This window comes from Sinocyclocheilus anshuiensis, unplaced genomic scaffold (assembly GCF_001515605.1).
Source record: "Sinocyclocheilus anshuiensis isolate Anshui unplaced genomic scaffold, SAMN03320099.WGS_v1.1 scaffold257, whole genome shotgun sequence".
NCBI lineage: Eukaryota > Metazoa > Chordata > Actinopteri > Cypriniformes > Cyprinidae > Sinocyclocheilus > Sinocyclocheilus anshuiensis.
In genome coordinates, this window is record NW_015539889.1 from 1,980,110 (window position 1) to 1,994,588 (window position 14,479).

At 36.1% G+C, this 14,479-nt stretch overlaps 1 protein-coding gene across 1 annotated transcript in view; it reads left to right on the plus strand.

Moving 5' to 3' along the window:
- LOC107685722 (kazrin-like) overlaps positions 1 to 14,479 on the plus strand; it is a 149,560-nt gene that overhangs the window by 123,703 nt on the left and 11,378 nt on the right. Inside the window, exons 5-7 of the mRNA XM_016482419.1 lie at positions 10,352 to 10,543; positions 12,984 to 13,136; positions 14,101 to 14,322. Coding sequence (XP_016337905.1) covers positions 10,352 to 10,543; positions 12,984 to 13,136; positions 14,101 to 14,322 — 567 coding nt within the window. The remainder of the gene's footprint in view (positions 1 to 10,351; positions 10,544 to 12,983; positions 13,137 to 14,100; positions 14,323 to 14,479) is intronic.

Here is a 14,479-nt window from a genome sequence, read left to right on the forward strand (position 1 = left end):
TCTGAAACATTAAAGTGTGACAAACATGCAAAAAAATAAGAAATCAGGAAGGGGGCCAACACTTTTTCACACCACTGTATGTCTTTAAGTGTAAAGTTTTGTTTTGTTTTTTATAATTGCCAAATAAAAAGCACATCATATATATTTCTCCTTTTTTATTTTGTTTTGCTTTCTATTTACATTTTAGATATTATAGTTTAGGTTTATTTGCACATTACATTTCACCCACAAGTGCATCTGTGTGTCTGTTTATTTCATTATTTACAAGTGGACATACTGTACAGGTGCACCTGCAAGTGTCTGTGTGTGCGCTCATAGTCCAATGGTATTTTGAGAATATTGTGCCACCGGCGCCAACAGGGCTTGGCATAACCTCTGCGGCTCACTGATCTACTCTGTGCCAGTGGTTACGCTCCAAATAGATGAAGATAATGAGTTTGACCCTCCAAACTCCCGCTGCCAGATGGTTCTATCAAGCTCTGCCCTTCTCTCCCACCCCAAAATACAAACTACAAGTTCACATTACAGCTCACGGACAAGTTTCATGCTGCCAAAGCCCTGTCTGGAGCACCCACGCTGAGAGCTACTACAATATGTTGCATTCCGTCACCTCAGCCAAGTCCACAGGGATTTTGAAGTGAGACACTTCACTTAAGTGTTTGTGTTACATAACACAGCAAATGATATGTCCTGAAAAAAATTGTGCAGTCTGAGACAACTGTCCAACAGGATTTGCTGCTGTCAAGCTAAATGACAAAGTGGTTTTATTCCAGTATCAGAGGAAAGCATATGCTTGAGTAGGAGGTGGACAAAAACAACAAAGTAACAGAGTTTTGAATATTTGAATTCAAGCCCTTATTACTTCCCTGGCAGGCCAAGTTTCCAAACATAAATTAGACATCATTGGCATGTAAATGTGTGTGGTCACATGTAAATATATATTAAATCTTGCTGACATCTGAAAGTTCAGAACAAGCTGTTTATTTGCAGCCGGAAAAAAAATTTAGCTTTTTAGAATGTTCTGAATGCTACTTTGTATTGCAAAAGTTTGGTCAATGATACGGTAAAAAGTAATAATGTGAAATATAATTACAATTTAATTATATTAATTGTTAAATGTAATTTATTAATGTGATTACAAAGCTTAATTATAAGCAGCCATTACTCCAGTCTTTCAGACATAATAATATACTGATCTGGTGCTCAAGAAACCATATATATATATATATATATATATATTGTAACAACGTTTGTAATTTAAACGCAGAGCAATTAATTCAGCACAGCTGTTACCCTCAGATATCCCTACACCGAGGACTAAGCACACACACAGAGAAGGTTTTTTTGCCATCATGCATGCAAAATTTAATATGATTCTGCACAGATGCCACACAATACATGTGCTTTACATCGTCTCTTCATCTCAAAAGTGTGCTACACACAAGTCAGCCACATTTTCTCACCAAAAGGCATACAAGTGTCACCCGCAATCTCTCTGCATAGCGTGAGATTTGTAATGCGTTTTCATGCATTATTTCGGTGCTGGCACAAGTAGCTTTATCGTAGTATAGCAGCCCACACCTCCTACCTTTTAATAATACTTCTATCACAGCTCTGATTTGGAAATGTCATTTGACGTGGGTGCTATTTTTGATATAAGCTCTTGTGTAGGTCTTAAAAGAAATGCTGAGGTTGATTTTCTTCGCCTATATGGGTCAGCATATTTGGGTCACGCTGGGGTTTAATGTGGAGTATGCAAATATTTCATCTGGATTAATAAAACTGTCTCAGAATTATGCATTTCACTTGATGTATTAGTAACTGGCTCATTTAGCATTTTTGGCAGTTGTTCCAAGGAACAATCCAGTCCAAATCCAAATCAAGCTGATATTTAGCATTTCTGACAGGCTTCTCTTCAAAGACAGTGTTTTGCAGTTATGGCTTGGCTCATTGTTTACAATTCCATTTACATTTATTCATTTAACAGATGCTCTTATTCAAAACAACTTACAAATGAGGAGAACTAGACAGAAACACAAGAAGGGCTATAAAACAAATTTCCTGAATTAGCTCTGAAAAGAACAAATGTAAGAGCTAGTGCTGAGAAACGGGTGAGATCCTGTTACACAACAGAAAGATAATAGTAGGTGTTTTGTTTTAAGAGTGTATTAAGCTTTCAGGAATAGTTGTGTTTTAATTGTAAATATCAAGTAAATGGTGGGGTTTAATGCTAGCTGTCATGATATTAACCAAAAAAAGTTCGTTGGTGAAGCTAGTTAGCCAGCATGGTCATTTGGGAGAAGCTGGTTAACTAAGGAAACAGAGATTGTTGTTTTTATGTTTTTATGATGATTTTTATGTTTAAGTATCTGATAACTAATAAAGAACCCATTATTGTTATTTCTGTTTTATTTTTGCTTTTTGATAACTTGACAGTCATTAGACTACAACAATACAAATAATGTTAAATCATTAATGTAACTTAAGTTACAATAATGTAACTTAAAATACTATGTTTTAAGCGCCATAGTAACATGGTTTACTTAAGCATAAACAAATGTTAGTTGAAACGTTAATACAAAACAAATATTTTAAAATATATTTGTTTTGTTTGTATTAATTTAGTTTGATATGAATAAAAACAATGAAATATTTGTTAAAGTTAATTCACCAGTGAAGTCAATTAATTTGCTGGCATTTTCTTAAGAAATTCTGTAACCTGCAAATGAATGCTTAGTTTATGAAGAAATAAATTATAATATATGATGAATGCATCCTGTGTAAATTATTTATTAATAAATATTTTTTTGACTACTGAGGTATTTATTTTGTTTCAATGTTTGTTTAAAATAATGAAAAAATTCTAAAAGTATAAACTGCTAAAATGTGTAAGATTAAGTCATTTTATTTAAAAATATATATTAAAAAAAGTATTTGCATGAGATTGCGAAATTGTGATATCATACGACTTTGATCGTATAAAAAAATAATAAAATGTACATAATTATTATCATACGTTTATACCATTTTGTCCGAATTGTCTTGAGACATCCGAGTGAAACAGCTTCTTGAACAAGAATAAAAGTAGGGCAGGACTTCATTTTGTCCATAAAGAATTGATTGGTTTATTTGACTTGTTGTCTGCTGTTGCTTCAATCTCATGTGAGTGACAGGTTGTGTTCCTCACCACAACCTCACACCAGTGTACACGTAAACTGAGATGAGATGTCATTGCAAGAGGCTGGGGAAGATATTTTGATTAAAGATTCATAAAGTCACATGAATTTAAAAAAAATTATGTGCATGGTAATTCATTAATAATAAACACTGCAGTATTCCATAGTAAAATAAGAATTGTCCGTTTTGATTTCATGTTAACTTTAAGCTAGCTAATAAGCCAAGTGGAGACACCAACATCCAAAATACAACAAAAGCTGGTCTTTTCAACACCGCTGCTGCTTAGTATAAAATGCTAATTTAATGAACCTTTCAAATGCATTTTGTGTTTTCACGTGCAGAGCAGCTCTGTGATTGACAGGAGGTCAGAGAGGCTGCATGGCTGGATTGGCTGCTATCAAAGCGGGATAAGAGTATCTCTCTCTGCCTCTCTCGACCTCTGCTCTCCTCTCAAGCCACAAACGAGAGCTGTGATTTGTGCTTCTGTAATTTGGTTCTCAGCCTAAGAGGCATTAGCAGTGTGATCCATCAGATGAAGAGTGGCCTTTATCATCAAGGCACCAACCTCTGTGGTCTCCCGCTGCAGCCCACGGAATCACGTTCTTTGCCTGTGAATTATATCCATAATCATCAGAGTCGAACGACTCACTAGGAAGCCAGTTATCGGTCTGCAGGGACATATACGTGCCAATAGCTGCCCTGCTTAAAGCATGTGCGATCTATTGAACACTATGCCGTAAAGACCATTAATCTTTACGTAGATGTTCTCTGTAGATGAACTCTTTGCACCATGTTCATTTTTCAGACTTGTTTTTTACTATATAAAGATCCTTCATTTAAAGATACATGTAATTGAAAGGCACAATTTTATAAGATAAGAAGACTTCAGAGAGTATATCTTGTATTGTATTGCTTCTTTATCTTATTCATTTCTTGTTGTGAGCATAAATCAAACTAAATTTTGGTGGGGCTTATGCTTGGAACAGGAAAAACTGGTAAGAAAATAAGCCTAATCATTCTGAAAACAAGACTTCTACAATTTTGCTACAATCTTGTTTTAAGGATATTTAGATATTTTTTACTAGAAAACTAAACAAGATCCTGATTAGAGAAATATTCCTGGTTCAGCATAAAATAAATTCAATCGACAGTTGTTTGTGGCATAACCTTAATTAAAAAAATAAAATAAAATTAACCTGTCCCTCTTTTTTTGTAAAAAAAGGCAAAAAGCAAAGTTACATGACAGCACTTCATAATGGAAGTAAATGGGGCCAATTTTTGGAGGATTTAAAAGCAAAAATGTGAAGCCTATAATTTTATGAAACAACTTCCATTTATTTTTCTCTCAAAACTTGAGCTTATGAGTTCTAAAGTTGTTTAGGGTTTTAGGTGTTACATTGTCATGTCAACAAAGTTGTAAATTGGATCTTTTGTTTTTAATAAAAGATGGACAAATTAAATTTAATTATTGTGCTAATCAACATTATGCATGCCACAAGTGCTGTCGATTGAGCTACACTTGCACTAAAGCCAGAATAGTCCTTTAAGAAAAAGATTTTTTAAAATAACAAATGCTACGATGAACAAGGGCCTATTCCAAAGAGCTTACAGACTGACCAGTAACATCTAAAGCCAGATTTCCCACTGGTTTCAAAGCATTTAATATCCTCAAAAGATTTACATTAACTGTAACACAAACCTCCCTGAAGACTGCATCTCATATATGTGTGGGACCCGTACCGCAAAGCTTCTGTATTTGCTGTGAACTTGTGCTCCTAAGGATAAAATGTAAAATATAAGTGATGAAAAAGAAAGTATGTGATGAAACATTCCTTTGCATTGATCATAATATCTCAAAGGAAAAAGCAGAAATCAAAGAGAGCCTTAAGAATGAGATTGAATTGCGTGGAATTGGAATAATCCACTTTAATGATATTCTCTTTTGTGTTTTATCGGTTCACCTTCTCTGACTCACAGAGGCTCAGAGCGAGAGGTTTTTTGAACTCTTGACAGCATGCTGCTCGGTCATCTTAATCACTGATTAAAACCACTGCAGCTCACAGTGAAATCCCCTGCTGCTGCATTGTTGTAGACTCTCCCCAAAAACTCCCAAAATGTAACCTTAGGGTTTAGAGCTCCTTAAACAGTCATATCGGAGTCAGTATCAAAGCTAGTTAGTGAAAGCAATGTGGGAAAATGCCACAGACACTGTGCCCATGTCTAGGGGAAATGTTTTACATTTTTTATTAATGGATAATTTGGAGTAACAGTCACAGTAAATCCTTGGTTGATTCATGTTTAAGCTGTGGTATTAAATGTTTCTGTAGTACATTGTTTAATTAGTAAACCTTTGTTATCCTAACTATTTGAAACAAACTGTGGATCTTTTTTTATTCACTATGCTTTTTGCATGCAAACGGCATTGCATAAAGAATGGCTCTTTAATATCTAGATCATTCCATAAATCCAGCCATCCCTTGAGATTTGGAAAGTGTGCCAGAGCCCGGAGACACCTGCAACTAGTGTTCTCACGGTACCAACATTTCAGTATTCGGTACCAATACCAGTGAAAATCCACGGTTCTCGGTACCAATTTCGGTACCAAAGCAAAACACAAAAACATGCTAATTGAACAACATTTTTATTAATAACGTTAAACAAAAATGAAATGTACAAAACCAATGCCATTCTTTATACTTATTTAAAAACCGAAATACCGGGTCTTTTGACAACACTACCTGCAACCTCTCCATCATTGACCTTATGTGGTCTTCTCTGGGTTAGAAGTCTGTTGGGGCCATTGGGACCCCAGAACTTTGTTAAACTCTAACATGTAAAGATGCACTTTGTTCTTTGTTCTTCTGCTGTATCTTCTGTGATGAATTCCTTTTGAGGACATTTTTGTAGAGTTGCCTAAGGACTCAGTTGCGTGTACAGGTCGTTTGGGAGTCTCGTGGAGGTGGTTATACATCAGAACTTGTCTACAGATCTGTTGAAACATGCATTCTGGAGTTCAGCCCTTTACAAAATGCTTTATCACAGAACTGCAGAACTGCAGGCCAAAAACTGTCAGATAAAGACAATCTATGCAGTAGAAAATATTGCTGCCGCTGCAAAGTTTATATAGCTGGTTATTGTCATTGTTTTATGTGGCACCAGACAGCAGCATCAATGTGATTGAGATTTTACTAGCCTATTAAATTAAATCATTTTCCTTTTTTATGAGTGTGATGGAATGAAAGTTAAGCACAAGTATTTGGTGCTTCGTATTGACCTACTTGATTCTAGTTTGAGTAACAGACTTGATAGAAATTAAATCTAGAATATAACATTTAGTAGCTTTACAGTTAAAAAATGCAGGTTTATTGCTCTTACAGACTCATCCATAACTACTTTATGACTTAGCTTAGTTTTGCTTCGATTTATCCACACACTGTGGCTGCGAAGCAAAGAAGTGCACGGTTAGTTTGGCTCTTGAGATAAGTGAGAAGGAGACATGACACCAGTGCGAATCGATTGAACAGTGCATTTTGGGGAATTAGGGGCCTGATTGCTTTTGTGTTTATCAGCCTCAGTTCTTACACCATAAAGACCCAAAGACACTTTTCAGGAAGTTCTGATGAGATTTCACACAACCCTGTGAGTGAATACTCACCATGCAGCTTCTTCAAATAGAGACTATGAACTCTTATTTCAACTTGGTTCTGACTAAAGCAGAATAATTATAAAACTGGCATTTGGATGCCAGTTAATACTTGGAATGATAATTAATTTATTTTATTACACACATACTCTCTGAAATACTTGATTCTGATTGATCAATTCAGCAGTCAGATATTTCCTAATATTCTTTATCATCCATGTCAGCGCTGTATCAGTCCGCACATCTGTTCATCGACTAAAACCACTGCTTCTTCTATGTCTTGTATCACATCATGGACTCGCTCCCTTTTTTTGTTTCATATGAATGCCATTTTGTGTCTTAGACTTCAGTATTAATATTACTGTATTGTTGCAGCGTTTGCCTTGTTGGTAGGTTGATTGTTTTGTATATTTATAATGGACTTTTTTTTATTAGCGGCAGTGTTATTTCAGTATTATTTATATACTATTATAATTTTTATAATATTTTGAATTATCTTTTTTTTTCAGTTTTCATGTTCTGTTTAGTAAATGTATGTGCTTTTGTCATTTTATTAGCTTTTATTTCTATATAACTTTAGTTTTTATTTCAGTTTTGGTAATTTTAGTACTTAAAACTGAATAATTTTTTATTATAAAACTTAGTAATTTCACTTAGTTGCCAAGACAACATTTCTAATTTTCATTTACATTTTTAAGTTTAAGTTTTTCATGTAATATTTATTTTTTATTTTAGCTTTATTTAAATTACCAAAAACAAAACACTTGTTGGTATACTGGTACAATTATAAAATAATTTCACTCAAACCAGTATTTGGGTCATCGCACACAGGTTTTATTGAGTTGTATTGTTTGTTTTGCGTGTAATGTACCTGTATTTCCCTTTGCAAATGTCCATTCCTGGGCAAAATATGCAGTTTTCCCAGATAGCATAGTAAATAGCAAACACTGATTTTGCCTTTTAATTTTGTACAACAATGATGCAACCATTGACTTCTTTCTGAACCTCTTTTATTTCCTCAAGAAGTGTTGTGGTCTGCTGGTTTGTATCTTGGGAATACTCAGAATAAATAAAACTGAACTAAATTGTTTGTGTATTTCAATAGAGATTGATTCAATCAATGGCTAGTATGTTGTTTGTTGACCTTTTTTTTATGATTTTTGAATTTTCAGAGCTTGACGCTGGTGTGTGTTTGCTGCAAAATTTGTGGTTTAACATGAAGGATCTTGCATGCTCTGTATAATTTTATGATTCTTTGCATTTTTAGGCCAAGAGTTTGGCACAAACCAGCAGAACTGCTGCTTGAACGCAGAAGCTACATAGTTCTCATACAAATACTGTTAGTAAGCCAAAGCTCTGTGTATGTGCTGGAGCTCAAAGCAGGACAACAGCCGGACCCACTGCCCCAAATAAGTCTCCGCCGAGTTAAACAAATGAATAAGTGGCTTTGGTCTCCAACGCAACAGCGTGAAAGATGACACTTTCCAGGAAAAAGAGCTTCTTGTGCCATGTTGAAGCCCGGTTGCTTGCCTCTCCCTGCTAGTGGGCGCAGACACTGACCAATGGGCTGTCCCTGTCTCTGTCTTATCAGTGGCGCTGCAGACGCTCACTTTGTCAACAGCGGGCTGAAGAAATGCCTCGAGCACCTCATGCTATCTCCATACGCGGCCGGCCCACTCTCTGTCTCGCATGTTCACGGCTTAAGAGCGGGATCGCTTTCAAACATCCACTATCGAACTGCGACATTAGCTGGTTGAAGTGATTTAATTGTCAGTTTTATCTGGAAGTGCTCTCATCGAGTGTTCTCATGTCACATTAAAGTGGAGGTGAGGTACCAGTGGTTACTGCACTCACACAGTGTCAGCTGGCACATGTGCCCTGAGATTAAATACAGCTTCCAAAACAATTACATCTTTGATTAATAAACTGCTCTATTACAGTAGATAAAAAATATATACACAAAATTAAAATATATAAGGGCTGTTGGTTTTACACATTAAGTTGGTGTGATTAATTATGGAAATAACATGTTAAATTTATTAATGCATTTAACGCACCACAAGAGTTAAGTGTATAATACGTTTTTTTAAATCATTTCATATTAAAAAAAAAACAGTAATTCCTATTAATTAACATAATTTATGCAATACTCAATCAAAATATTTTTTTTCTTGAATTTTTTTTTATTATTTTTTTTGTAATGTATTTTCAATGCTTATATATACATATTTATAATACAGTACATTATTAGTTTGTGTGTGTGTGTGTGTGTATATATATATATATATATGTATATATAAAATATTACTTTTTTATCAGAAAAAAACATGTATATTATGTTGGGATTTGAGCAGAGGAATAAAACATCTTAAATGTATATAATTAACTGCTACTTTGTTCAGAAGTGTTTTTTGTCATGTTTATGCACCCAGGACTGCAACTGCCACTCAAAAACAGAAAGAAAAACTACAAAACCATCAAGTGCCTGGCAAGATGTATTTTACATTACCATGTTGCACTCCAAGCAAAATACCTCATTAACTGTATCGATTGCCCTTGATAAGTGCTGCAGATTTATTTTATCCCAGCTGGGCCTTTATTGTCCAGGCTGCAGCGTGGGTGCATTATAGTTTACAGTTAATTGAATTCTATTACTTGATAAGCTCCCTGGTTTCCCTTGAAAAAGATTGATGTCGCAGCTGTTGCCTGGTAATGTAGAGTGCATTGAGCGAAGGCCTCCGTTTAATTTATTCACTTACTGAGCATATCAGTAGAGGCAGAGCACACCTGACTGGCAGCTCGGCTAATTTGGCTTGCTTTCGGGACTCGATGATGTTCTGTGAATTTCCGGCACATTAGAGGGACAAGACTTCAAATGAAATGTTGACAACAGAAAGTCGCCACATGAGCTTTTGAAAGTCCTTCAATCAGCTTTGCTATGGTTTATAGGCACTCTCTGTGTGGGGTTGAGATATGGGCTGTTTTTTTCCCCTTCATTCAAAGCAAAGCAAGCACCACTCTTCCGCTCATTAAAAGAGGCTCTGGAACATTTTTGTCCTTTCAGCCTCCCGTCTCTCAATGCCTAAACAGTTTTGCTTGTGTATTTGTTGATACATTGCCAATTACTGCTGTTTTGCTTTAAATGGGCCTGTGTCCCGCTCTTGTTGCCGTGGTTTCACTCTCATTCCTAATGTGTCTGTTCTCGAACTCCCTTGACTCTATGAAAGAGCCTTGAAAATGGCATAGAAATTGTCTCGCACCCCCTCCAGATCTGAATGCTGCTTCTTTATTATGTGATCTGCTTCTCTGTGATTAAAAAGGGATGAAATATAGCATTGTTTAAGAGTGAGAAATAAAAAATGAAGTATCTTAACAGCCACTCTTTGTTTTACATAATTATGCTGTTTCCTCTTAGCCTGCTGGCCACATGGAAAATAAAAAAATAATATGTAGCATCAAAACAGGACTTGCTGAGAGCTACTTGTTACTAAGTGATTTCTTTATCTCCGTCTCTCTGGATTTCTCCCACAGTGTTGCTGAGGGAGGAGGTGGCTCAGTTGCAGGAAGAGGTGCACCTCCTCAGGCAGATGAAGGACATGTTGAGTAAAGACCTGGAGGACTCGCACGGCGGCTGCTCGGCCGACACGCTCTCCGCCGCCGAGCTCAAGGTGCAGCTGGGGGAGAAGGAGCAGGAGCTGGAACGTGCCAAGGAGGCCTTACAAGGTCTGAACCCCAATCACAAAGCCAATATTGCAGGATTACCAGAGAAATCCCCCGTGTGCTGTGCAAGCGCTTCACCCTCCCTAGACACATCAATACCGCCTGAGTGTACCCAAAATCATTGTTTCAGTAATAGAGATGGGTCACAGTGGGCGTCCAACTATGTCCGACAAAAAAAAAAATAGATATAGATTACTGATGTTGTTTGTCAAGAGGATAAAAGACAGTTTAAAGATGAAAGAAATGCCTTCAAAGGAGAACTTTCAAGTATGTGTGAGGCGTGTATTTCAGTTGAGAGTGTAATAGATGCCTAATCTACCTCTCACCAGAGACTTTAATGTGTGTGTGTGTGTGTGTGCTTGTAGCTTATCTTGTCTGCTATCTGTTTATCTGTCGTGTAATGCTCTTTTAGTGTATTTGAGACACTTGTATAAACAGAGGACCCAAGTGCAAGGAGAAAGAGTTGAGTTTTGATACATAACGTCATTCGTTCAAAAGTGTGTCTTATCAATACGTTCCTGCAGTGTGAGCTGGAGGTGCTTCAGGATGAAGTGTGAAGGGAGGGTTTTTCAAATGTTATGACAGCGATAAACTCAAGTGCTGACATATAAAAGTGTCAGAGCATATATTTTGTTTTAGTTGTAAAGTGATGATCAATTTATATGCACTGCTGTTCAAAAGTTTGGAGACAGCACTTTTTTTTAAACAAATTAATCCTTTTTTTCAGCAAGGATGCATTAAGCCGATCAAAAGAAAATATTTATATATAATGCTGTTATTCAGCATATTAGAATGATTTCTGAAGAACTGTTGAAATTCAGCAAGGATAAAGCGTTATAAAATGAATACAGCTAGCATAGAACAAATAATTTACTCATTGGAAATGTTATTGATGAAGTTCATATTAAAATCTTAGACTTTTAATCTCAGACTTCTGGTATCATGACCATTCTAAGCGCAGTTTAAGACATTGTTGAAATCTTCTGAATCACTTAAGGAAACGCACATGAGATGACACCCTAGACGTCCTAGGAATCGAGATAACTTGCATTTTTCTCAAGAGAACAATCTGAGAAGAAAGACAATACGCAAAGGTCTACATTTGCTCTCAATTTAATCTCGTTTTGTGAAATGTTAGCTTGAAAAGTGTGTTTGTGCTGTCTTAAAAATAAGTCATTTGGTTTAATATTTTATCATCTAATGAATTGACATTCTTATATTTATTAAATGTGAAATGTTTTTAAATAGATAAACGGATAAGTCAGTCAATCAGTTAAGTCTCGAGGCTAAACAGCAGCTGTCAATATCTACAGCAAACCATGACATCATATTTCAGTCTGTACATGTCTCAGATACGACAGCATTGAGCAACGTATCCAAATCACATTAAAATATTATCTAATGGTTTTTGAACACTTTTTAAAGAGATCTACTGTGTGTTGAACACCCTGTACTAGATTTGACAGACTTTACACTAGGTCAACTGTGTTACTTGACACTTAGTCGTTCAGTTTGTAATGTAACACCTGTAGTACCTAAACAAGAATTGAAGCAACCTGCCAGTCCATTATAAATATTCTACACAGGACAGGCTGCGTCAAGCACAGTTTTCAGCAAACTAAACCGGATTTGGGTCTTTTTGGCCCTTTTGGAGAAAAGAAAGATGGGTTAGAGAGGGAGAAGTGATGGGTGGTGGGGTGCACGTGTGCTCATGAATGTCGACAGCTCTCAAAAGATAGTGGAAAAACGGGTTTGACTGTGGAATGAGGAGCCTCCTTCAGTTTGAGGGGGAAAGAGACAATTGTCTCGAGTAAAATAAATGATTGACTTTTTATAAGCTGCAAGAGAGCAGACCAGAGCGCGCTTTAGGTTGTTGTAAATTAAATGGTAATAAAAGATATTGAATTGTTATGTTATGCCTCACGCTTCCTCTTAAATTAAACCTTTAAAATTGAATGCATTTGGGTTTACTGTTAATTATTTTGTAACAAAGAACACAAATGTCTCTTTTCCGCGTGGGATGTTTATAGTGGAGCATGCTGCCCCCTTGAGGCTGTTTTGAGCGGTGCACTGCGACACACAGTTCTTTATTTACGCTAATGATAATAACAATAAAACATAAGACTTAAATCCAACAATAAAGAGTGCCTAACAAGACACTAGATTTTAAGTTTAAGATTATTTATTTTGTACACACACAGGGTAGTCCGTCACTTTGTATATCCACAACTCTTATCTGACAGATAGGGTCAGGGCACAAACCACAGAAGCGTGTCATTCAAGGGCACAAAGCCTGTATTTTTGTTGCAGCCACACTGCAAAAACAATTAAATATGAATGTTATGATCTAGAACACACTCAGATAATTATATACTTATAAGATGTGCTAAAAGTCAATATTATTACTGCATTCATGAATATGATTGTGTATGTTTGTGTGTAGCTATGAAGGGTGATCGGAAGCGGTTGAAGGCAGAAAAGGCTGACCTGGTGAACCAGATGCAGCAGCTATACACCACACTGGAGAGCAGAGAAGAGCAGCTCCGAGACTTCATCAGAAACTATGACCAGCACAGAAAGGTGACGTGCATTACCTGTGCATGAGATCCACCACTGACACTTCAGTTTGGTTAATATACGCTTAATGTGTGTCTTCTGACATAATCTTTCAAAAATGAAATTTGTCAATCTAACATTAAACCTTTCGTGCTATAATAATTATTTAATCTTTTTCTTTTTGCTCAGGGTTACACTAGATAATTGTAGATGTACAAAGAACGATTAATTTACCACTGACTAATATGATTGTTTGTCAGGAGTGTCACTCTTTAAAAGTAACGATAATAGTAATGATTTGATCTTGATTGAGGAAGCCCAGGGAAGAACTTAAGTATTTTTCATCAAATTATTTTAGATAATTTAGATAAGATACTGTTTATCATATATCTTTGCTTGTATTATTTATTTTTGTTGCTTTTATAGGACAATAGAAGCAATCAAACCAACAAAAGTAGGTAGAATAGAAATAGAAAAGATAGTGCTAGTGTTAGAGGGTCAAATTTTAATATATATAATAAATAAAACAAGTAGATAGAATATAAATATAATAGTGAAATATAATAGAGTGTATAGTGAAATATAATAGAGCGTTGTTTTTACTGCATTTAAAAAATACAGTAAAAACACTAATGTTGTGAAATATTAATAACATTTTAAATAACTGTTCTCTATTTGAATTTTAAAATGTAATTTAATTCTATGATGGCAAAGTGATGACAATTTTCAGCAGACATTACTCCGGTCTTCAGTGTCACAAGATAATATGTTGAAAACAATGTTGAAAACAGTTGTGCTGCTTAATATTTTTGTGAACATTTTTTTTTTTTTTTTCAGGATTCTTTGACAAATTTAAAATAAAAATTTTTTTTAGCATTAGAAACTTTACTGTCATGTCCTCATCTTTATTACATTTAAAATTCAGCATTTTATTTCAGCTTATAGCCTCAGAATTTTAGAGCCAACTTTATAAAGGTTCTTGTGATTATAACTGAAATATGGAGCATTTGTGTGTGTGTGTGTGTGTGTTGTTTTTGTACCCCAGGCAAAGCAGTCTCTGGCCACCCTCACTAAAGATGTGCCAAAGCGTCACTCTCTGGCGATGCCATCGGAGCCGGTGGTGAACGGCAGTCAGGAGTGGGTGATGCAAGCAGACCTTCCCCTCACTGCGGCAATCAGACAGAGTCAACAGACCCTGTACCATTCACACCCCGCGGACAGGCAAGGTATAGGCCTACACAACCACATGCTCAGATACACCAAATGTCTTTTAGCCCACTCACACACCAGTCTCCTGCCACCACAGCTGCTTTGAGGATCAGCCCCTGTCACTCCCGCCAGCCCTCCATCATCTCCGACGCCTCAGCTGCCGACGGCGACCGC